The sequence below is a fragment of the Pongo abelii genome, chromosome 10, assembly GCF_028885655.2.
Source record: "Pongo abelii isolate AG06213 chromosome 10, NHGRI_mPonAbe1-v2.0_pri, whole genome shotgun sequence".
Taxonomy (NCBI): domain Eukaryota; kingdom Metazoa; phylum Chordata; class Mammalia; order Primates; family Hominidae; genus Pongo; species Pongo abelii.
In genome coordinates, this window is record NC_071995.2 from 22,743,210 (window position 1) to 22,767,838 (window position 24,629).

The 24,629-nt window shown below is 36.8% G+C and overlaps 1 protein-coding gene across 3 annotated transcripts; it reads left to right on the forward strand.

Annotated features, from left to right (window-relative positions):
* The first annotated feature begins 73 nt into the window (after positions 1–73).
* Positions 74–16,558, forward strand: GOLT1B (golgi transport 1B). Of its 3 annotated transcripts, none has more exons than XM_009247537.4 (5): positions 74–283; positions 5,226–5,317; positions 6,782–6,960; positions 10,699–10,780; positions 14,071–16,558. In XM_009247537.4, the coding sequence occupies exons 1-5, from the start codon at positions 259–261 to the stop codon at positions 14,107–14,109; spliced, it is 417 nt and encodes a 138-aa protein (XP_009245812.1). In that variant the 5' UTR covers positions 74–258; the 3' UTR covers positions 14,110–16,558.
* Positions 16,559–24,629: the final 8,071 nt, after the last annotated feature.

The window sequence follows — 24,629 nt, forward strand, 5'->3', positions numbered from 1 at the left end:
AGATAACTCCCTTCTCTAATTGGTTAAGGGGTGTGGTCACCATGAGCGTCACCGAACAACATTACGAGTTATTGGTTGAGATTGGAAGCAGGTTTCGCCAATAGGAAGCGGTCTTAAAGCGGCAGTGAGGGTGGCTGCGTGTTTCCGGAAGACGTGGCGGCTCTCGCCTGGGCTGTTTCCCGGCTTCATTTCTCCCGACTCAGCTTCCCACCCTGGGCTTACCGAGGTGCTGTCGCCTCTGTCCCCACCACTGCAGCCATGATCTCCTTAACGGACACGCAGAGTAAGCATCTGCTCCGGGGCCCCCGCCTCGAGCCGCACACACCCATCGCCCGGCTGGGTCTCGCCCCTCCGCCGGGGTCAATGAATGAAGCTCCGGGTTGGGGGCGGCGGCCTGCAAGACAGAGCTAGGGCTGCTGGGACCCTAAGGGGCTGCCTTCGGGATGCCGGGGCTAGACTTGCAGTGACGGACCTGACCTGGGAGAAGAGTCTGTGGGGCAGGGTGGGACGCCCTATCTGGCAAGGGGAGCTTTAGCCGGGAGTCTGTCTCATTCCAGGGTCGCGCTGATCTCATCCCCAGTGAGATAGGCGCTTTGTTCTGGGGGCTTGCTACAAGAGAAAGTTTGCGTGGTGCCCGCGGCCCACTCTCGGGATCGTTTATGCGCATGACACACTTCGGGTCCTCTACAAGTCCCTGGCTGGCTGGTTATTTGGGAGGCGGTATTTTAAATGTCACCTACAGTAGGCTTTTTTTGAAAATGTCCTTACGCTTAAATGTGGCATTTTGAATATTCGCTTTTTGCCAGTACTCTAAGCAACCTTTTAGAAATCTCTTGAAACATTCTCACTTTTCTACCTGCTAAAGTTTCAAGCAGTAGAGAAAAGCCACTTTGTGTGCCATTAAAGGATATATTTCGTTAGTATTGTATATTGTGCTTTGTGGCTTGTTTTATTATTTTAGCATCACTCTCTGCCTGCCACAGAGTTCTCCAGGCCTATTTCATCTCTAAAGCTAGCATTGATATCGGTTTCCTTTTCTTTCATTATAATATTTCCACTTTCCTACTGCGTTTTGTTAATATTAATAATTTTTGTATTTATGTCTGCCCGAGCTCTGTGCCTCATCTTTTGATGGTCATAAGAGTCTCTTTTTGTCTCACTTTGCTTTATCTGCCACGCCTTTCATTTCACTCCGGTTAACTCAGATTTTCAATATTTTAAGACTTCAACAGTGAATTGAAGTGAAAAATAGAAGTTTATTTAAAATGCCCTATTTTAAAGTGGAGTCTTCTTGTGGAGATTCAAGTCATGGCAGACCAACTTCACAGAGCTTCTAAGGCCTCCTACACACACTGCCACCCCCCAGTCAGGCTATCTTCCCTCCTGAGGCTGGACTGGGGCTGCTTCTTGGGGCCACCTGCCCCAAGGTTGCCGCCCACTTTGGTCCATTGGCCTGGCCTGTTCTGATCAAAGAAAATAAAAGTGTAGTCTTAAGGGGGTAGCAATCTAGTGTAATAATAATTACTGGCAATTATTTAAAGATATTTTCTTTCAGTTTACCATATGCTTTCATGTGAATCATTATGCATAATTCTTGTAAGAGCCCTGTAAGGCAAACAGAAGCATGCCCCTTTCATAAGTTAAATGAGGCAGAAAAGAAATTGAGTGCATGGTCCTAAAAAAAGTGACAGAAACAAAACTTGATCCCAGGTGTGCTGGCTCAGAAACCTTTTGCACTGTGCCCCACTATCACCTAAGAAGACTTGATATAAACTTTATTTGAGATCTGAGAATAATCTGTGCATAGAAATTATATTTTTGAAGACTTAATATAGTGATGAGTGTCTGCTTTACATCCTTCCAAAAACTAGAGAGTGGTGTTGGACTATGGGCATTCTCCCTGAGAAGCATTCTCCTCACTTCATTAAATTTTGTGAGGGCGATGAAATTTTACTCTTTGCTGTTCAGTTGTCACATGTTTCAGGTGAAACAGTGGATTGAAACATAAAACGATTAGTGAACCAAATGCATTTTGGATTTCAAATTGTGTTTGTTTGTGAGTGTGTTTAACTGCAGGGATTGGCCATCATTCAAGTGATTTGTCAGGATTATTCTGGGATTTTGGTTTTTAGAGAGTGGCCAAGCACTGCTCAGAGTAGAATAAATGGAAATTCATGATTATTTTAAGGGATTCTAGGACTTTCCTCACCGCCCCCAAAAAAGACAAGACTTATTCAGAGGGGCGGAGGAGGGGCATGCTGCCTCTAAATCTTCATTTCATCACATTGTCTAAAAGTCTAGTGTGATAATTGCATTCTCCAGTACAGTTAATGTTCAATTGAATTCTTTCTTGACTTCTGTTTTTCAAAGGGTATAGTGAGAAAGACAATGCTGCTTTTAAAAAATTGTGAATAAGATAGCAAAATGCTAACAGTGTTTGCCATTAGATTATGCGTGTCTTTCCTTATAAAATTTCCACAGTATGCTCCTTATGTTAGACGGATTCATTTTATTAAATTGTTTTTATATTTTTTTAACTTGTGGGCAGTTTTTTAAACATGTGGGAGAAGTGAAGGAAGATAAGTTTATTTTACTGGATATGATTCCGATGGGAAGAAGGCAGCTCTATGCAAGGCTTTTGATAGCCAGAGGGCTTATTAATGCATAAGGATAGGGAAAAGGGGGATCCTGGAGGTGAGAAAAAGGCACAGTGAAGCCAATTTGAGACTTTTGACCAGTGTGGATCAGGAGCTACTTGGCAATGTCATTGCCAGTACCAGTTGTGGCAAAGATGTTTTGGGGAATGTCTTCCACTGGACTGTACTGGATAAAGTAGTGGAATATTTTGGTTCCCATGTTGTAGTTGTAGGACCATTGTCTGTGGAGTGAAAAGACTGGTTGAATGCTGACTCCACAGACTGTTGTACCTGCCTCCATACCACCAGCACCCACACACACATTTTTTTGCTGCTTCTGTGATCAAGAACAAGTTACTTAATACCTCTAGGTCCACGGTTGCACATATGAACCATAGGACCAGTGCTACTTTTTACCTCACAATTTTGTTAAAGAAATTATAAAATTTTTGTATAAACACTTCATGACATGGTAAACCATACTCAGAGATTGGCCTTCTTGACTGCAGTTAATTTTTAATAGTTCTACTTGGCTATGTTAGATAACAAGCTAATATTAAACTTGAATCCCCTAAAAGATGCATCCCCCAGAAGTTCAGTATACTCCAGTGTCCTTGAGTTTCATGTAACCAAACACCTTTAACCTAAAAAATAAAAATTCTGTGGGAAGAGGTATGGCATTAATGGTTAAGCACATGAGCTTTGGATTCAAAAGACCTTGGTTCAAATGCTTAACTAGAAGTGTGGCTTTGGGCAACTTAAGTCAACTCTCTAAACTTCAATTTCCTCCATCTTTAAAAAGATGTAATTATACCTGCATTCCAGTAGTATTGGAAGTATTAAGTTATATAAGGTGTGTGAAGCACTTCATAAGGCCTAATTCATGGTAAATTCTCAGTATCTAGTAGGTGTCTTTCCATATACTTTCCTTTCTAAAAACATGTCAAAATTTTTATGTAATCATCAAGGTTATTTGTGAAAAGTTAGAAATTAGTCATATTCAACTAACAAAGCTGCCGATGTTTAATCCTAACTACTAAATAGTTATTTAATAGAATTTTACTTGCTCTTTTGTCCATATTTTCCTCTATGAAAGTATGTCCACTATCCAAATAGTTAAATTTGGTAAATCCTCTTAAGGCCTTTGATCATGAAAGTATCAGCCTCAAATTTTCATAGGAATGTGTGTTCAATACGCTTAACTGGTGTATTTATAGACCAGGTACCTGAATTATTTTAGACTAACTTTGGGAACAAAAGGTGTCTGGAATGGAAGACACTAGTTATCAGGAAATTGAGCAGGTGGGGAATGTAGAAAAAGCTAAGTTGATAAAAGTTTTCAAGTTATCAGCACATTTTATATGACTTAAGTTTTTTTGAGTAGCTACGACCTAGATTTTAGCTTTCTGGAGCTGAGGCAAAAAAGTTAAGCAATAGATCAAAAATCAGTGATAGGGTATTTTAAATTGTGCTTCTAAAAATACGGTGGCTTCTACTCTGACTCATCTGTATGCAGATTGTGCTTCTAACTAAACTACGGATTAGTGGCTATTTTCTAGAATCAAAACTAAAATGATCAAGGAGGTAATTTAGTGAATTGTGCTTTATAACATTAATAGAAGAGTACTTCTGTCACCTTAGAAGTTAAGACTTTTCATACTAAAAAAATAAGACCTACAGAATGCACAGTCAATAAAAGTATTAATTTTATATGCAAGATAAACATAGACTTTAAAGCTTGCACCTCGTCTAGCACTGTATATTCAGTACCTGGAACAGTTCCTTGCATCTGGCAATTGATCAACAATTCTTTGTTTTTTTAATGAAACTAATGAAACATGAAAAACCTAGAATATTAATATTAGGTAAAGCAATATTCTTTGAAACTTCGGAGAGGTGATTTTAGGACTCTAGACCAAATATGTAAGTAGATTTATAGTTTAGGTAAATTTGTAGATAAGTCCATAATAAGTAATCAAGAAATTAAAAGTGATGCCTGACCTTCTGAAAATTTGATTTTGAGAAGACTGGTACCGTGATTTTCAAAATATTTCTTGTTGCCATTGTGACAAGCAGTGTATAATTGGATAAAGGATATTGATTGTGCTGACCTACCATAACATTTCTAATGGAATAAAGAAGGAATCAATTTTAAGAAGAGGAAGAAAGAACTACAGATATTGTGCATATAAATAATAATTATAGAGTGTGAAAGGAGATAAGTAATTAAGGAAACCTATACATTTATGTCTGATGTGAGAGAGCTTTTCAGGAGGAAAAAAACAAATTACATATTAAAACCAAAGGTTTAGAATCCCGATTTATCTTTTTTATTATAGCTATGTCTGAGAAATGCTATCTCCCATATAAGGCTTAGAAATTTTCATTCATGTTTTAAATTTTGAAATAATTTGCTGATAATTAATTTGTTATAAGAGCTAAATAAATGTCATTATGAAGTTAACCTGCAATGTTGGGTACCTGTTTTCTTATACCTATGAAAGGAAAACTGGAAAATTTCTTAGTTTACAGGGATGTTAATATGACTTTAATTTTTCTCTGCCCTTAACCATGTAACTTATATTGCAGAAATTGGAATGGGATTAACAGGATTTGGAGTGTTTTTCCTGTTCTTTGGAATGATTCTCTTTTTTGACAAAGCACTACTGGCTATTGGAAATGTGAGTTTTTAAATATATATTTTAACTAAATTTATAAGGAAATTTTAACTACAAATGAATTATTATCTGCTGTTAAATTTGGGGAAAATAATTCACTATTACTCATAAGTAATTCCTGTTACATTCTCTATTTCCATCAGGAATGAAACCTGTCAGCTTTCTGTTTAAATAAAAGGTAAACACTTAATGAGGTTTTCTAATTCCATAACTACTCTGTTAAGTGTTTGTCATGAGATTTACAATAGATTAAATGAAGGCTGCCTCTAAATAGGAGTTTAAAATAGGTGACTTGATAGTTTCATGTCTTGATAAATCACTAAAGTATTTTTACTTTAAACATCCAAGACTTCACATTTGATTCAGCTGCATAAGATAGATTTTTTTAACCTTTTTAAAAAAATATATCTCTATGTTAATGGTTGACTTGCTTAGAAAGGGATCTATGTTGTTTATTTGGAATGTGTACTATGCTATTCATGTGTGGAGGTTATGATCCAGAAATCAATAATAACCCTTCTAAGTCAGTGAAGACACTGTATGTATGTGTGTGTGTGTGTGTGTGTGTGTGTATATATACACATACAGTTTGTGTGTGTGTGTATATATACACATACAGTTTGTGTGTGTGTATATATATATATAGCAAAATATATATATATATATATATATATATATATAGAGCAAAATTGTTCAAAATTGATGCCTTAATAAATGATAATAGCATTGGTATCCTAGAATATGAAGCTTAACCATTAGGCTTAATATGTATTTGTGCGAAATATTTTTCACTGAAGAATGTTAATGGGGAGGGCAAGTATTTGGAAAGAAAACCTGGGGAAAGCAAGCTCTTAATACATCACCATTTCTTGTCCACAGAATACATTCAAAATATTTGAAAACACATAGTTGTATTTTTATTTCTGCTGCCACCAGATATTCTAGAATTTATAAAACTAGAATCTTCTTGGCTTCACGTTGTTTCTTCTGCTATCAACTTAGCCGTGTCAATATTTCTCCCATCCATAGAAACTCCTGTAACCTATGATGAATATTTCAGAACCAAGAGGAATACCCTTGGGTGACATATTTATGGGCAGCTTTCCTCTTTATGCCTTGCCAACTCATCTGCTTGACTAAGCCTTCCTCATCCAGCTAAAACTAGGAAAACTACTGCAGACACAGATGCCCCTTGGTAACGTCTAATCTTTCTTTGTTTCTCTTTTTCTCCATTTAATCAAGATAGAAGAGGAATGAGACAAATGGAACAAAGCTACAAGTTTAACATGCATAACCCACTCCTTGGTTCTGCTGCTTGGTTGTACATTACAGTTCTGTCTGGCCAGTTGCCCACATTAAAAGCCAAACAAATGTGCTTCTTTTTTTATATTTAGCTTGACTTTACGTTTAAAATTTATGCATTGTGTTTAACTACCTTTTCCGTGTTGTATTTTGTTTCTCTTTTAGGTTTTATTTGTAGCCGGCTTGGCTTTTGTAATTGGTTTAGAAAGAACATTCAGATTCTTCTTCCAAAAACATAAAATGAAAGCTACAGGATTTTTTCTGGGTGGTGTATTTGTAGTCCTTATTGGTTGGCCTTTGATAGGCATGATCTTCGAAATTTATGGATTTTTTCTCTTATTCAGGTAAGGCATATTACTGTCTCTTTCAGTAAATCAGTGTGTCAGATAGTACAGAAACTCAGATATTTGCATCAGTTGGAGTAAGATGATGATCATTTCCTTAAATGGAATTTTATTTAGGTTGAATCTTATAGATTTAAATGAAGCAACTATAAAAATGTTTATCACACGTAAATGATTGCCTAATGGTATAAATTATCTTGTATTGTCAGCACAATAAAGTTTATTTTATTGGCATTTTAAGGCACCATCTTTATGTTTGATATTTGTATCAACTAAATAGTGGTAAGTAGGTAGGTAGGTAGGTAGGCAGATAGGTCGGTCGGTCGATCGGTAGGTAGATAGATAGATAGATAGATAGATCGATCGATCCAGCATTTTGGTGTGTAGAATCTTATACTTCATAGCTACTGCTACTTGATGCACATTTATTTAGCACATAGACATATTAGAAGATTGTTTACCAAATACACTACTATGGGAGATTTTGAGCAGGTAATATTTTGTAAATGCCAGTTAGCAGGTAAACAATAGTATGTGTATATATCTATATGAAAATACCTTCGGCCAGGTGCAGTAGCTCATGCCTGTAATCCCAGCACTTTGGGAGGCCGAGATGGGTGGATCACCTCAGGTCAGGAGGTCAAGACCAGCCTGGCCAACATGACGAAACCCCGTCTCTACTAAAAATTCAAAAATTAGCCGGCCATGGTGGCAGGCGCCTGTAATCCTAGCTACTCGGGAGGCTGAGGCAGGAGAATTGTTTGAACCTGGGAGGCGGAAGTTGCAGTGAGCCGATCACACCATCGCACTCCAGCCTAGGCAATAGAGGGAGACTCTGTCTCAAAAAAAAAAAAAAAAACAGAAAAGAAAATAACTTTAAGTAGGGTTGAGCTTAATTATTTATTCCAGAAATGCATATCCTTTGTCTTCTATCTGCCAGGCACTGTGTTACCCACAGGAGACATAAAAATGAATTAAGTACCAAATCTGCTTTAGAAAATTTCTCATTTCTGTTATGGAAAGTAGACTCTAAAAATACCAATAGGATATAGTCATAATGCCATTATAAATGTATATGCAGAATATTGTAAGAGCACGATTAAAAAATTAGTAAATTCAAGGAGAGTTAAGAAATGTTAACTGATAAACTGGGCTTTGAAGAATGGGTAAGAATTTATCCTATAAACGCGAAAGGGAATGACAGTTAACTGAACAGAAGGAACAGATAGGGCCATGAAAATACACAGCTTGTTCTGAAAAGAACGAATACTCCTATAGAACAGGAGCATGTGATCAGTTGAAGGAAATGGTTGGTAATGAAACTGAAAATGAAGCCTGGAGCCAGGTTACAAACATTCTTTGATGACTTGTTAAGAAAAGTATACCTTATCCTGTAATCAAATTTGGGCTGGGGGAGCAGTGTTTGGAGAAGGTCGGGGGAGTGGGGCACAGAGGTTTTTAAGCCAGAGGTGGTACAACAGGGTAGATGTTTTAGGAAGGTTGTTCTGATATCAGGATAAAGTAGGTATTAAAGAGAAAAACTGAAGTCAGGGGAGCCAGTCAAGAGGCTGTTAATATAGTACAGAATATAGAGTGATAAGACTGGAATCTTGGAGTACTTTTGACATTTTAGGGTAGGTGGAGAAAAAGAAGAAAACACTAGAAGAGACTAGGAAAAGAGGTGGGAGAAGAACTAGGAGTAAAGCTCATAGTGGCTAAGAGAGAAAAGAGTAAAGAAGAGTTTGTTTTGGCAGATGTGTCTTGCAGCAGACAACTTAAGCACCTTAAGAACTGAGAAAATCATTGGCTTTCCCAGTTATGTGGGGGTTTTAGTAATGAAGGTTAAAAGCCAAAGCTGATCTTTGAGATGAATAAAAAATGGGAAGTCTTAGTATCATTGACAAGCTTGGAGTAATACACAGGTTTCGTGGTTTAGAGGGCTTTGTGGTATAAATACTAGGTTTTGTTGTGGGGTTTTGTTGTGTTCTGAGATATTCTGAGCTGGAGATTTAGTGCCAAGGGTCTTTGACATTGTTTTTCTAGGTATTTATAATCCTAAATAATGGCATTTGAAATCACACATTTTTATGTTTTAAAACAATACTTAAAATAAATGATCTTTTGAATTCATTACTGCTAGAAAATGATTGTGATTCTCTTTGAAACACGCACATATACCATCAACATAAATACTTGTCTAATTTTAAAAATTCTACTTTCTGTTTAATTCTTTATTTTGACTTCTGCAGATCCATAACAGAATCTTATTGCTTAACTTCTGAATTCTATTTATTGTAGTATTTTCATCCCTATCTAACTCTGTGAAGAAAACAGCTTTTTTTCTGTACTCGTCTTACCACAATCAACACAGAAGACTGCTGTGACCAAATGTGTGGGGGGTTTTCCCCATATCGCAATCAAACAATTAGTTGTCTGCAACAGACAACAGCTGGGTGTCCTCCCAATATAGTTCTGATACTGTCTACGTGGAGATAGCTCCAGATCACACAGGTTGAGGGCTCAGTCCCACAACTGTCCTCCACTCCCAGTGATGCCAGCCACAAGCCCCAGGTTGTTTTACCCATGCTTCTGACTGATCAGCTCTAAGTTGGGGTTCCCACGATCCCCTGTTTGGATCGGACTAATTTACTAGAGAGGCTCACAGAACTCAAGGAAACACTGATGTTTACTAGTTTATTATAAAGGATATTACAAAGGATACAAATAAAGAGATTCATAGGGCAAGGAAAGGGGGGAGGGTCGCAGATCCCCCCCACCCTCCCCAACCCACCATCCTCCAAGAACATCCTTGTGTTCAGCTATCCGGAAGCTCCCTGAACACTGTCCTTTTGGGTTTTTATGGAGGCTTCATTACTAGGCATGATTGATTAAATTGTTGGCCATTGGTGATCAGCTTCACCTTCAGCCCCTCTCCCCTTCGTGGAGGTTAGGAGGTAGGGCTCAAATTTCCAGCCCTCTAATCTTGCCTTGGTCTTTCTGGTGACCAGCCCCCATCCTGAAGCTGCCTAGGGGCTGCCAACCACTGATGATTACTCATTAGTATACAAAAAGACATCACCTTGTAGAGACTCTTAAGTATTTTAGGAGTTGTAAGCCAGAAAATGAGGTCAAAGACCAAATATATATTTCACAATATCACAGTACATATTTTAAGACCCAGGAAAGGTTTAGTTTCTTTGCATTTTTAAAATAAACTATTTCATTCTCTTCCTATATTGAGGTAGCTTAACTGATCTACTGTTAATTTTAAACTGGTTAGAAGCTGTGTAACTTCTGTAGACTTGTATTCTACCAAGAAAGAAAGAGACATACTGTGAGGATCAGTATCTGGCAGGTAGTCTCTTAGTGTTAACTAAATGTTTTGACTCTTAGTACTTACTTAATAAATGATAGCTATTATTATTTTCATGGTTCTACACATATGGTCTCAACAGCCCCTTTCTTTTGATCAGTTTCACCCCACACAACTCATAGTTGGAGAAATCTTCAGCAGTTGAGCTAACTCATAATCTGAGTTATATATAGCTAGGCCTCATGTGCTTCTCACATTTTTACCAACAATCACAAAATTTTTAATTAAGTTTGTAGTTATTTCTAAGTTTGAAGACCCTCAATTATTCAGAATTTTAACAAGATACTTTCTTTTTCCTTGGTTAGCAATTATTTTGAAAATAGAAAATGTGTAAATATTAAGAACCTTTTTTTTCCCCCTCCCAGGGGCTTCTTTCCTGTCATCGTTGGCTTTATTAGAAGAGTGCCAGTCCTTGGATCCCTCCTAAATTTACCTGGAATTAGATCAGTAAGTAATCATGTATATTTTAGGCCAACAAAATACGTATTTTGATGCTTTTTACTTCTAGAAATTTGAGTAATGATACATGGTTAATTGATGAGTTTTGTATTATGGTATAGTTACTTCACATAGATGAGTACCATGAAAGACCAAAAAATAATTATTGCTAAACCTATAAAATGTGAAATTTTGTTTTACCATATCCATTTCTGGATCCGTATTCTCTATATTTTAATGTTACTCAGATTTGATATGCTATGCTACCTTTCTCTTTGAGAGTTCAGGGCATTTTTTATTTAACTTTTATATAAATAATCTCTAATTTTAGAAGCAATAATGTAAAAAGGAAACCATTATTTCCTACAAATATTTTGTTTCTCAGACTGTGTCACCAATAGACTAGATTAAGACAGTTAAATAAGGCCGGGTGTGGTGGCTCACACCCTGCACTTTGGGAGGCTGAGGTGGGTGAATTGCTTGAGCCTAGGAGTTCGAGACCAGCCTGGGCAACATGGTGAAACCCCATCTCTACCCCCGAAAATACGAAAATTAGCTGGGTGTGATGGTATGTGTCTGTAGTCCCAGCTACTCAAGAGACTGAGGCGGGAGGATTGGCTTGGGCCTAGGAGGTCAAGGCTGCATTGAGCCATGATTGTGCCACTGCACTTTAGCCTGGGTGGGTGACAGAGTAAGACCCTGTCTCAAAAAAAAAAAAAAAAAAGAGTTGAATAAAGCACTATTATACTGGGATTCAGATGGTAAGTGTCTGTTCCCAGCTCTGTTTACAGTTTGAACAAGCTTGTCAAATTTGTATTCCAGTGTGTGCCTTGGTTTCCACCTTAATAAAATAAAGGGAATCAAATCAGACAAAGGTTAAAGAGAACGTTTTCAAAGTTAACAAATAGAGTTACTTCCTTTCATTCAATATTCATTCAACAAATGTTTTGTACTAAACTGCTGCCTTGAAGGTTGTAACATCTTTTGGTGGAGCCTTAGAAGGCCATTCAGAATTCAGCTTATTTTTTGCCACCTTAGGAAAAGCTTTCCTGACTCCCTGTGGCTGACTCGGGGTGTGCTTCTATAACATTCCTGTGCACAACTCTATCATAGCATTTACCTCTGTTTTTTTCTTTGTTTTTGTTTTTTCTTAGAGAGAGTCTCAAACTCCTGGGCTCAAGCAATCCCCCCACCTCAGCCTCCCAAAGTGCTGGGATTACAGGTTTGAGCCACCACACCCAGCCTTACCTCTCATTTAATTGTCAAAAAAAAAGGCTTCAGGCCATGCATGGTGGTTCACTCCTGTAATTCCAGCACTTTGGGAGGCCAAGGTGGAAGGACTGCTTGAACCAGGAGATCAAGGCTGTGTTAAGCGATGCTCACACCACCGCACTATAGCCTGGGCAATAGAGCAAAACCTTGTCTCGAACAAAAAAGAAAAAAGAGAAAGGAAAGGAGAAAGGGAGGCACTTCCATGTAAAACTACAGTGCTTGAGGGCAGAGACAGGTTGTATTTTAGTCATTGTTCTATCCCCACTGACCAGCATAATATCTGGCATATAATGGAAACTCAAAATATTTTCTGCTAAGCAAGTGAGTAAAGGATGGCATTTTGTTGACCTCAGGGAACTTGCTCAATTTCAAGACAAGACCAGATGACTGTCTCTTAACCTACCTCCTCAGTTTCAAAACTAAACAAAATCCTTAATTTCTGAAAGAATCTAGGTGATCTAGAATTCAGCTGAGTTGGCTACAATCCTTTTGGCTCTAGGTCAGACCCATGTCAGAAGTATTCATATCCTTCTTTTGGATTGGTTTCATAGATCCAGCTCTGTCCTAAATTAACTAGGATAAACTAGCTTTATAGGAAAACTTAAAAGACCACAAGTTCCAGTTAGGTTCAGGGAAGTTAATCAGCTTTCTAAAGTTGTTCGCAGATTTTTATAGATGTTTCTAGAGAGAAAGTTCATAGCATTTTATTGAATGCTCAAAGAGCTAAAGAATGGCTTACCTATGGAAGAATAAGTACCGCTATAAGCCTAATCCCATTTCTATCCCCAGGGTAATTTTAGGGTCAGAACCTTACAGCCAAGACAATCTAAATATTTCAAGTTACCTTTGGAGAGAGAATATTGTGCTTTCTCTCCACTTAAATTTACCTTAAAATTCTAATAAATCCATGAATTCTTTGAGAGCAACTTTTAGTTTCAGTTGGCAGCCACCTGTTTGTGATAATATAACAAAATGTTGGAATGTAGGCTTATAGGGGTATACTCTGATTTCATTTGCATTAATCTGCAAATTCATACAGTAGTCAGTGTTATTTATACCTAGAATGGCTTTTGAATGTACTGAAACTTCTAGTTACAGAGTCGTAATCATTATTTGTGCCCTTAATTTGAGGATTCTCAAGGATTTGCATAAATGGACACCCAATACAATGTAATATGTTTCTTATCGTTATTCATCATGATAAGTGCTTATGTAAAAATGTGAATCGTGAAATAAATGATCAGATGATTGCTAGAATTTGATAGTATAACCACCTGGGTTATATAACTTTTAATGTCTCTACCAATTATATACAATATCAGTCTTTACATCACCATCTGGAATGTTTAAAAAAAAAAAAAAAAAAAGCCCAACTGCTTTATGTTTGGGGTGGAGTAACCAAAGTAAATAACCACTTACAGTAATGTGTGTTAAAATTTATACTCAATAATTATAAATTTATGCTTACATCATTAAATCTATCTTTAATGTCATTACCACTTTCAATCCAAAGTCCAGAATACACATTTAAAGTATTTTTAGTCAATAACTGTTGTTAACTATTGAACTTAATGGAGTTAAATCTGTTTGTCCAAAGACTACATAGGCCCAGAAGAGATCCACAGTAATGGTCAGTTGAAATATCTTATTGGGTTCATTAATGCATGAATGGCTGACATTTCAGTTTTTTTATGTTTTTATTTTTTATTTTTTGTTAAGCTAGCAGTGTTATCTTCATCTTATACAATTTCTTTATTCATTGTGTTGCATTTTTCATGTTGCACCCTTAAATTCATATGTATAACATGTCATGCAAAAAACAACTTTTAGAAAAAAAAATTTTATACACATTTATGTATCAGAAGATGATGGTGAGTAGTACTGGATTAGTCATTGTCAGTCATACCTTAAATTTCCACAACTCTTCTTGTAAGGCTGGGTTTTTTAAATCAATAGTTTAAATATTGATATAATGTTTTATAATGTTCTGGGCTTTCTTTAATTATCTGTTTTTCTTCTCCTTACAGTTTGTAGATAAAGTTGGAGAAAGCAACAATATGGTATAACAACAAGTGAATTTGAAGACTCATTTAAAATATTGTGTTATTTATAAAGTCATTTGAAGAATATTCAGCACAAAATTAAATTACATGAAATAGCGTGTAATGTTCTTTACAGGAGTTCAAAAACGTATAGCCTACAAAGTACCAGCAGCAATTAGCAAAGAAGCAATGAAAACAGGCTTCTACTCAAGTGAACTAAGAAGAAGTCAGCAAGCAAACTGAGAGAGATGAAATCCATGTTAACGATGCTTAAGAAACCTTGAAGGCTATTTGTATTGTTTTTCCACAGTGTGCGAAACTCAGCCATCCTTAGAGAACTGTGGTGCCTGTTTATTTTCTTTTTATTTTGAAGGCTCAGGAGCATCCATAGGCATTTGCTTTTTAGAAATGTCCACTGCAATGGCAAAAATATTTCCAGTTGCACTGTATCTCTGGAAGTGATGCATGAATTCGATTGGATTATGTCATTTTAATGTATTAAAACCAAGGAAACCCCATTTTTGATGTATGGATTACTTTTTTTTGTAAACATGGTTAAAATAAAACTTTTGTGGTTCTTCTGAATCTTAATATTTCAAAGCCAGGTGAAAATCTGAACTATACATTCTTTGTTGGAATATGCAAAGGTCATTCTTTACTAACTTTTAGTTACTAAATTATAGCTGACTAAGTTTGGTCAGCAACATACTTCGGAAAGTCTCATACTTCTTGGGAGTCTGCCCTCCTAAGTATCTGTCTATATCATTCATTACATGTAAGTATTTAACAAAAAAGCGTTCTTGACCATGAATGAAGTAGTTTGTTTCATAGCTTGTCTCATTGAATAGTCTTATTGAAGATACTAAATGATGCAAACCAAATGGATTTTTTCCGTGTCATGATGTAATTTTTCTTTCTTCTTTTCTTTTTTTTAAATTTTAGCAGTGGCTTATTTGTTTTTCATAAATTAAAATAACTTTTGATAATGTTTACTTTAAGACATGTAACATGTTAAAAGGTTAAACTTATGGCTATTTTTAAAGGGCTATTCATTTAATCTGAGTTTTCCCTTATTTTCAGCTTTTTCCTAGCATATAATAGTCATTAAGCATGACATATCCTTCATATGATCACTCATCTGAGTTAATTAGAAAATACCTGAGTTCACGTGCTAAAGTTATTTCACTGTAATAAACTGGCTATAGTTTCTTAAAAACATGACACTAAAAAAAAATGTGTTTTTTTTCCACCGTTGCTGATTATTAGACAGTAGGAAATAGCTGTTTTCTTTAGTTTTACAAGATGTGACAGCTTTAGTGGTAGATGTAGGGAAACATTTCAACAGCCATAGTACTATTTGTTTTACCACTGATCGCACTGTTTTCTTTTTTTAACAGTTGCAAAGCTTTTTAATGCATAAAAGTATAATTGAAATCTGTGGTATTTATTTACAAACATGTCTACAAAAATAGATTACAGCTTATTTTATTTTTAGTTAAATCTCTTGATACACAGAGAACTCCCAATCTTGCTCATCTAAATAAGGAAAGACTTGGTGTATAGTGTAATGGTTTAGTCTTAAGGATTACTGACATTTTTGGTACTTGCATTTGACTTATGATGTATCTGTGAAAATGGGATGATATTGACAAATGGAGACTCCTACCTCAATAGTTAATGGAATAATAAGAGCCTACTGTTGTGTCTAATGTTCTTCAAAAAAGTAATATCCTCACTTGGAGAGTGTCAAATACATACTTTGAGGATTGACTTTATATAAGGTGCCCTGTAGAACTCTGTTACACATATTTTTGACCCATATTATTTACAATGTCTTGATAATTCTACCTTTTTAGAGCAAGAATAGTGTCTGCTAATGTAAGGGACATCTGTATTTAACTCCTTTGTAGACATGACTTTCTATCAAAATGTTCTTTGCACTGTAACAGAGATTCCTTTTTTCAACAATCTTAATTCAAAAGCATTATTAGACTTGAAAGGGTTTGATAATCTCCCAGTCCTTAGTAAGATTGAGAGGCTGGAGCAGTTTTCAGTTTTAAATGAGTGCAGTTAATATCAAATGTGAGTTTGGGACTGCCTGGCAACACTTACATTTCTTATTCAGAACCCTTGATGAGACTATTTTTAAACATACTAGTCTTCTGATAGAAAGCACTATACATCCTATTGTTTCTTTCTTTCCAAAATCAGCCTTCTGTCTGTAACAAAAATGTACTTTATAGAGATGGAGGAAAAGGTCTAATACTACATAGCCTTAAGTGTTTCTGTCATTGTTCAAGTGTATTTTCTGTAACAGAAACATATTTGGAATGTTTTTCTTTTCCCCTTATAAATTGTAATTCCTGAAATACTGCTGCTTTAAAAAGTCTCACTGTCAGATTATATTATCTAACAATTGAATATTGTAAATATACTTGTCTTACCTCTCAATAAAAGGGTACTTTTCTACTAATTGGTGATCAAGTATATCTGTGTTATGAAGTTCTAAAAGCTAATTTAGCATTGCAAAATAACCTCATTTTTAAAAAATTAGCCTTATATGCAATGTTTTCTTATTTATCAAATGATCTTCACATCTTTCATTTCCAGATTGTTGAAATGTACTAATGAATACAAATAGACTTCAAGTAAGCAAAAACATTCTTAATTTTGAAAACTGTAAAATAAAGTTACTTACCTTGGGCAATATGCTATTTTTTAAAAATCAGACTCCAAGTTTGTATATTATGTTTTTCAATAGACATTTTCTGAGTACCCCTTGAATACTGAAAGTCCTGTGTTGAATGTGGGAGACCCAGGAGAACAAGATGTGCCATCTGTTCAGTAAGTGCTTATAATGTTAACATTGCTTGTAAATTCTTAGCCATATTTCCAAATAACTTGTCCTGACTTATACTGCAAACAAATGGTGGTGGAAGAATTTGTGGTCTAAACACCCCAACCTCTTATTTTTCTCCCAGTCAAGAGTTACTAAAACTATTCAACCTTCGGCTGTGTTGAATAGTTTTAGTAACTCTTGACTAGGAGAAAGGCTGTGTGATTGATACGCATTTTCAAAAGGTGTCTGAAGGAAAAAAATAATATCAGCTTTAACTCTGGGAGGTTTGTTTTGAGATGTAATTTCTTTTGCAAGTCTGTATGTGTATTCAACTTAATGTAGCGTATGTTTTTGGTTTCTTTGTGGCGGGGGGAAGAGAATTGTTTTTAACGTAGGCCTAGGGATTTAGAACTGTCACTGCTATTTGTGTTGTCCCGAAGCCTGCCACAGAATTTGTATTGCCACAGGCAGTTGGGGCAGTTTTCTGAAAGCTGCTATGATTGCTACCATTAATTGCAAAATTTAAAAAGTGGTCAGGGAATTTAGAAATTAGAGGAGAAATACTTATATATTTTTTCTCAGAATGGAAAGGATCTTAAGTTTTTGTCACCTAAATAAGACCACAACACCTACAGTGTTTTAACTGTAAATTTTATTAAGGCCAAAAAAAAACACTGGCTAAGTCTACCACTTAACATACCCAGTAAGTATTTGTTGAATTCACTAATTAAGCTGCAAATCCAGACTATTATTGGGTGAACGGGAAATCTTGAATCTGTTATTAAATATCCAACATATTTCTCTAATCTTGACCTGAGCCAAAAGGCCCCAACCTCAGTTCTTCTGTTACCTGTATCCATGTAGGAGATTGGACACTAGCAGCATGCCCAAAATTCTTCATTGACTGACATGCGTTTCCATGACCTTCCCTTTACTCAATTCTCAAGGCCTGATTAAAATGTCACTGCTATCATATCTTTCCTTACCAGCTAGGCCCAAACAGTTGCTCCTTCCCTGTCCTCTCATATAACTTTCCACTTGCTTTGTATTGATTTGGTTATGGAAAAGATTCTTGAGGTTCGAAATCTCCTCTTTCATTTGGGTCTCCAGTTCCTGGCATTTAGTAGGTGCCCAGTAAATGGTTTAATGAGTGAAAGTTCATTCTTCCAGCTCTTCTGGTGCTGGCCCCACTGATCACTTCTTTTTTTGTTTGTTCGTTTTTGTTTTTTGAGACGGAGTCTTGCTCTTGTCACCCAGGCTGGAGTGCAGTGGCATGATCTTGGCTCACTGCAGCCTTCACCTTCTGGGTTCAAGTGATTCTCCTGTCTCAGCCTCCTGAGTAGCTGGGATTACAGGTGCTCACCACCACACCTGGCTAATTTTTGTATTTCTAGTAGAGATGGGGTTTTGCCATGTTAGCCAGGCTGGTCCTGAACTCCTGACCTCGTGATCTGCCCACCTCGGCCTCCCAAAGTGCTGGGATTACAGGCTTGAGCCGCTGCGCCCGGCCTGATCACTTCTAATATATTGAAATCAACCTCTATCAGCCATAAAGTTGAATCTAATGATCTGGCCCCTGCAGAAGTCTACCTTTCTGCTTCACATTCCTTGGAACCCAGTAGCTCATCAATGGAGAGAGGGATCATAGATAAAAGAAAGACCATGCCTCCAAACTGGCTGCCCTTCTTCACTAGAAAAGGGAGGCTGCTGGAGAAACCAGAAGCTACTCCTAAAGTTTTGAGGCTGGTGTGAATCACAGATTCTCAGTTTTCCTTTCTTTCCAATATGAAATGAAGAGTTTCTTGGGTTTTGTTTGTCACTGGAGCTGGTATTATGAAGTAAAATTATCCCAAAGAGAAAATGAAATTTATTCCTTAAGTGACAAAAGCCAGAAATAATACCCTGTGACATGAGGGATCACTTGCACAATGGTCTTTTACATATATGAAATAATACTGATAATAATGGGTAATTGAATCCCTGAAGAAGACTCTTCTGATGTGATCCTGTGAGGTGACTATGAGTTCTGTGGCGGTATAAGGACCAGTCTTGGTGCTAAAACACTAACTCTGCCATTTAGTGTCATGTCAAGTCAAACTGTATGAGTATGCTCCTAAGTGAAATTCGGGATCTACTGCATGAATTTGTTATGAAAAATGAATGTAACAATGGGTGTCAAAGGGCTTTCTCAAATTTAAAGTGTTGTGAAAATAACATGTGTTATTGTCCTGAGAGTATTTCTGGCCCAGTGATATAGATTGGAAGTAGGACAACTGACTATCCCATCTTCCTATTGATCACACCTGGCAACAGCTGGTATTCAACCTAATTCACATTATAGGATTATGGGATCATTCTTCACATTTCTGAGCTACCAATGTTTATATGGCTCAACATTTCCAAAATGTTGAGTATTAGTGTTTTGTTGTTTGCGTCTTGATCCAAGACCTTTTTGCTATATTTGTCCTCTGTCTTTGTGCTGCTCCTACATAGCATACACCATTAGCAGCCATGTCTTATGAATTATCCTGTAGTAATGGTGGGTGTATATTAATTCATATGCACTATTCTGTCATTTTGGAAATGAATGGTAAAACATTTTAATCCAGAAGATAGTATGAAATTGGTGAACTTGAGTCTTCCCTGCTTCACTTTTATCTACCCCAACTCCCTAAACAGTACTTATATTAACTCTCCTCAGAAAACCAATATCTTCATATTTTCTCCTTCTTCTCCCTATCTGCAGTTCTGGAGAAAGGATCTGAAACAGTTTGTAAACAAAGAATTGCGATATTATCTGCTTCAGGGTGTGAGCTCATCGGGAATCAATGTGTTAAGTAAAAGGAAACCCAGGTTAAGACATTGGCCAATTAATGGGAATTTTTATTTTGGATAGCAGGCCTTCTTAATGCCCCTAAAGCCCCTCTAAAACTGGTAACCCTTTGGGGAAATGACTTTTTTCATCTGATGATGAGACAGCTGGCCTAAGGGGCTGAACACAAGCCCCACAGAAGATTGAACCCATATCTTTATTCATGTTATCCAACCGAAATTCTCTCTATGCTGTCATCAAAAAGTAATTTAGGCATTTTGTACCATAATAGCCATATTGTCCAGATAACCTTATCCAAAATAGCAGCTATTTTCCTTGTGAACAGAATAATCACTGACCTTGAAAGAATGTCATTTAAACAGTGACAAGTGATCATTGGTTAAATAGGTTCTGGGCACTCTACAGTCAACTACAAGAATCCAGGTAACAGTGATGAATTCAAAACAGTCTTCATTGAATGTGCCTTTAAAAAAGGCTTAAAAGACCACTTGTTCAACATCTACTGCTTGGTCATACCGTCAGGAGAATAAAATTCAAGGGCTTTACCTATCTTGGATTTTTGTTGTGTGTTTTGCTTTGTTTTATACCAAATATTGTAACTTAACCCGTCTTGTTTTGGACCTGTAAAAACCTTAAAAGCTTTGTGATTTAACAAAAACGTTCTGTTGGGGTTCAGTGCCCTTTGGAAATCCTTTTAGAAGTAACATATTCTAGCATGTTACTCTTGATGAGACTGCAATATTGACAATATGTCAAAACCATTCCCTTCTTTTATGCACATTAAACTGAAAATGGCAGCTTTGACGTAAGACATCTGCTTGTGAATTCATTAGCTAAACTATTATCAGCAAAGCACATTTATTTATTCTTAAAATTTTAAGTTCAAAACACATTTTATTGGTGATTCATTTTCCTGCTCCTCTTCCCAAAACCTCTGTGTTTTGGGTACAGAAAGGCATTTGACTTATTTTTCAGGTAACCTAATAATCAGGTTTCATGTGTGACTATTTAAAATATAAACACAGCATATTTCACTTCTTTTATCGCTCTTTTTGAAGGAAATTGCTACAATTCTTAGAAATGAAAATCCTAAAATCTCACATTTGAAGCATTATTAAAATAGATAACCTTTTAGTCAGTTTTTATCTTTCTCCTCTCCTACGACAGTGGAAATAGAACATTACACTAATGCCTCTAGCTTTTTCCTGCTTTGCTTTTTTCCTTGAAGACAGTAAATAGTTCTCAAGTTTCTACTCACATACTACTTTCTATATTCCATTCTCATTTACTAACCAAACCTCAGTTTTCCTGTCTGCATATCAGTGTCAAGTCTAAATATCAGCGCCCGAACTCCAATCTCTTTTCCAAGTATTTGCAGGTAGATAGCATCAGCCCTTTAAACTTCAATCCCAAATGAAACTTACCAGTTCTCTCCTCAGAGTCCCTGCTATTTCTGTCTAGCCATTCTTCCAGCCACACAAACTCTGAGGTTTAGTTTTCATCACTTCTTATACCCCTAAATCTTTGTTACTCAAAATGTCCAAGGGTCAATAGCATCTATCACCATCACCTGGGAGTTTATTAGAAATGCAGAATTTCAGGCCCCACCCCAGGTATACTGAATCAGAATCTGCATTTTAACAAATTCCCAGGTGATTCCCATGCACATTAATACCCGAAAACCACCGCCCTAACTGAGAAGGAACTGCTATGACCTAAACGTTTGTGTCCTACCAAAATTCATATGCTGAAATCCTAAACCTCAATGTGATGGTAGGGCCTTTGCGAGATGACTAGGTCATAAGAGTGGAGCCCTCATAAATGGGATTAATGTCCTTATAAAAGCATTCCAAGGAGTTTGTTTTCCCCTCCCACCCATGTAAGAACACAGCAGAGAAGACAACAGTCTGCAACCCAGAAAAGGGCCCTCACCAGAACCCAACCATGCTGACTGGACTTTGATCTTGGACTTCCCAGCTTTCAGAGTTGAGTAAGGAATTTCCACTGTTTATAAGCTACCCAGTTTGTTGTATTTTGCTATAGCAGCCTGAATGGACTAAGAGAGGTACCATCTCTTTCTTTCATGGTAACTTAGTATGTGGTGGATACTCAGGTCCTTGTCAATATCTGCCTATGTATATAGATGTTTTAACTGAATATTGATATACTTGGAATCCTATCCCTCTTGCCTTCTAAGAATTTCCTTTCGCTGTTATCTTCCCTTTATTCTACATCATGAATTTCTCCTTCCCTACTGATCATTCCCATCAATATACATGTCTTACAAATTGTTTCTTAGTTGTCACATCAACAGAAACCAACAAACATGGCTGATTTGGGCAAAACAAAGATTTTATTAAAAGGACACTACAGCTAGCATCACCAATGCTGGGGCACTGGATGCTGGAACTTGCCACTAGCACTGTAGCTAAGACTACTCCAGAAACTCAATCTTACTACAACCCCTGCTTCACCCAAGCACTTCTTCCATCCTGGCATGAGATTCCCCATCTGAGCATGCTCATCTGATTGGTGAAGCCCGTGTCATATGCCCACATTCTCCCTGATAGGGAGGCTAGAAAACTGACTATCTGGCATTTTCAGTTTGTACAACAGAAGAAACACTCTGCCTCCCAAAAAGATTCATAATTTCATAATTCATAATTCAGGGAATTTTAGGAATTTCCTAGAAATGAAAGGTTTCAGATGTTACCTTAAGCCCAAAAAGTATAACAAATCTTCTATCTTATCTTTTAAAAAAAAAAAAAGATTTCACAGGCCGAGCGTGCCTATAATCCCAGAGGTTTGGGAGGCTGAGGTGGGAGGACTAGTTGAGGACAGGAGTTTCAGCCCAGCCTGAACAACATAGTGAGACCCTGTCTTTAAAATAACAATAACAATAATAATAACAGTAAAAAAAAATTCTCATTTTTTTCTTTCCCTTCTTTTGTGACATCTCTAAAAGAGATTGTTTATTCTTGGCTTTAATTTATCATATCTTATTCACTATTCAACCAACTCCAATCTTGCTTCTATCCTCAAAACTATCATATTCCAAATCCAGTGGGTATTTCTTGGAGCTCATGTTGCTTGACCTCCCAGTACTACTGGATCTTCACTTGGCTTCCATGGTATCAGGGTCCCCTGGAATTTCTCCTTTCTTTCTGACTCTACTTAACCTCCTTTTCTGGCTCTTCCTCTGCTCATTCTCTCTGTGTTTATTTTCATAGCTCTGTCCCTGCCGCTCTTCTTTAGCCCTATTCACTCCCTAAGTGTTGTGTTTAATCTCATCCCTTTACTGCTTTTAAAATTCTTAGAATTCTTAAAATTCTTAAAGCTAATCATTTCTGCCCCCCACCAAAAAGAAAATCTGTAGGCTGGTGACCTCTTTGCTGACCTCTATCAAGTTTTGCATTTCCAACCTCCTATTTTGTACTTGTACTTGGATATTTTTAATATACATTTTAATTTTAATATGCCTATATGGCAAGTGTTAATTTCCCTCTCTTGCTTCTTAAGAAGTTTCTCTAATTTCAGTAAATTACTTCATAATTTACCCACAGTTTTATCCATAAACCTAAGAATCATCCTTGATTTATTTTTCTCACACTTCCATATCCCTTTTATATACAAGTTCTATATTTTCTACCTCCACAACATGTATTCCAAATTCATTTACAGCTCTTCTTTCCCTGTGTGTACCATCCCAGTGTAAGCCATCATCATCTTTTGCTTATAATTGTATTTCCACATCAACTGGCCCATTTCTTCTTCTCCAATCTCATTTCAAAGCACCTCCCCTGTCACCCACACAACGCTGCCTCCATTGGCCTCTTTCCTAGTCCCCAAGCAAGCCATGCTCTTTGCTGTCCATAGATTTTGCTTTTCTTTCTTCTACTGAGAATACCTAAAATACTAATTCTTGCCCCAGCTTCTCCCATTACTTCACCTTATCCTTCAAGACTACCCTCTGTTTTTAACCTTCCCTAAAGTAGCCCACCACTTATCCTATCACATCACCTTACTTACTTTTACTTAACAATTTAAAACATCCTGTAGTAACAGTAGTCACTGCTTATCCGCGGTTTCACCTTCCATGGTTTCAGTTACCCATGGTCAACTACAGTCTGAAAATATTAAATGGGAAATTACAGAATTCATAAGTTTAAATTGTGAGTTTTAAATCTGAATAGGGTGTTGAAATGTCCCACTGTCTGGCTCCAGCCTACCCAAGACATGAACCATCTTTTTGTCCAGCATGTCCATATGTAAACACCACTCTCCCATTAATCAATTAGTAACCATCTTGGTGAACAGATTTAAAAAACATAGTATAATAAGGCATATACATATCAGTGGTTACAGGCATCCAGTGCGGGTCTTGAAACATGCTCCCCCACCCCACACACACACCTATGATTAAGGGGTAACTACTGTGTCTTATTTATCTATTCATCAGTTTACGGTGTACCTTAACTAGCAGGTAACTTAGATCAAAGCAGAGACGATGTCTTTTCAGTGCATGGCTGTGTCCCTTGAAATAAAAGGATCGTGTGTCTCATAGTAGGCACTCAGTAAATATTTGCTAAACAACAGAATGAATTGATAATTAAGTGAATGACTGATGTCAAATTCCACTGAGATTCCCAGACCTTTTCATACATCTTTAGCCATCAGTGATAGACTGATAGCTAGTTACCCAAGACAAGTTTTCTTACTTATTCTTTTACTTTTGATTCTGCCTTGGACTATTGATTGTTTTCATTAATAATAATAATAACACACTACTTTGGGCAGCCAGTAGGAAAAGCAAGGCCAATGATGCTGACACATTCTGAATGTCTCCTGGGTGATGCAATCAGTATTTAAACA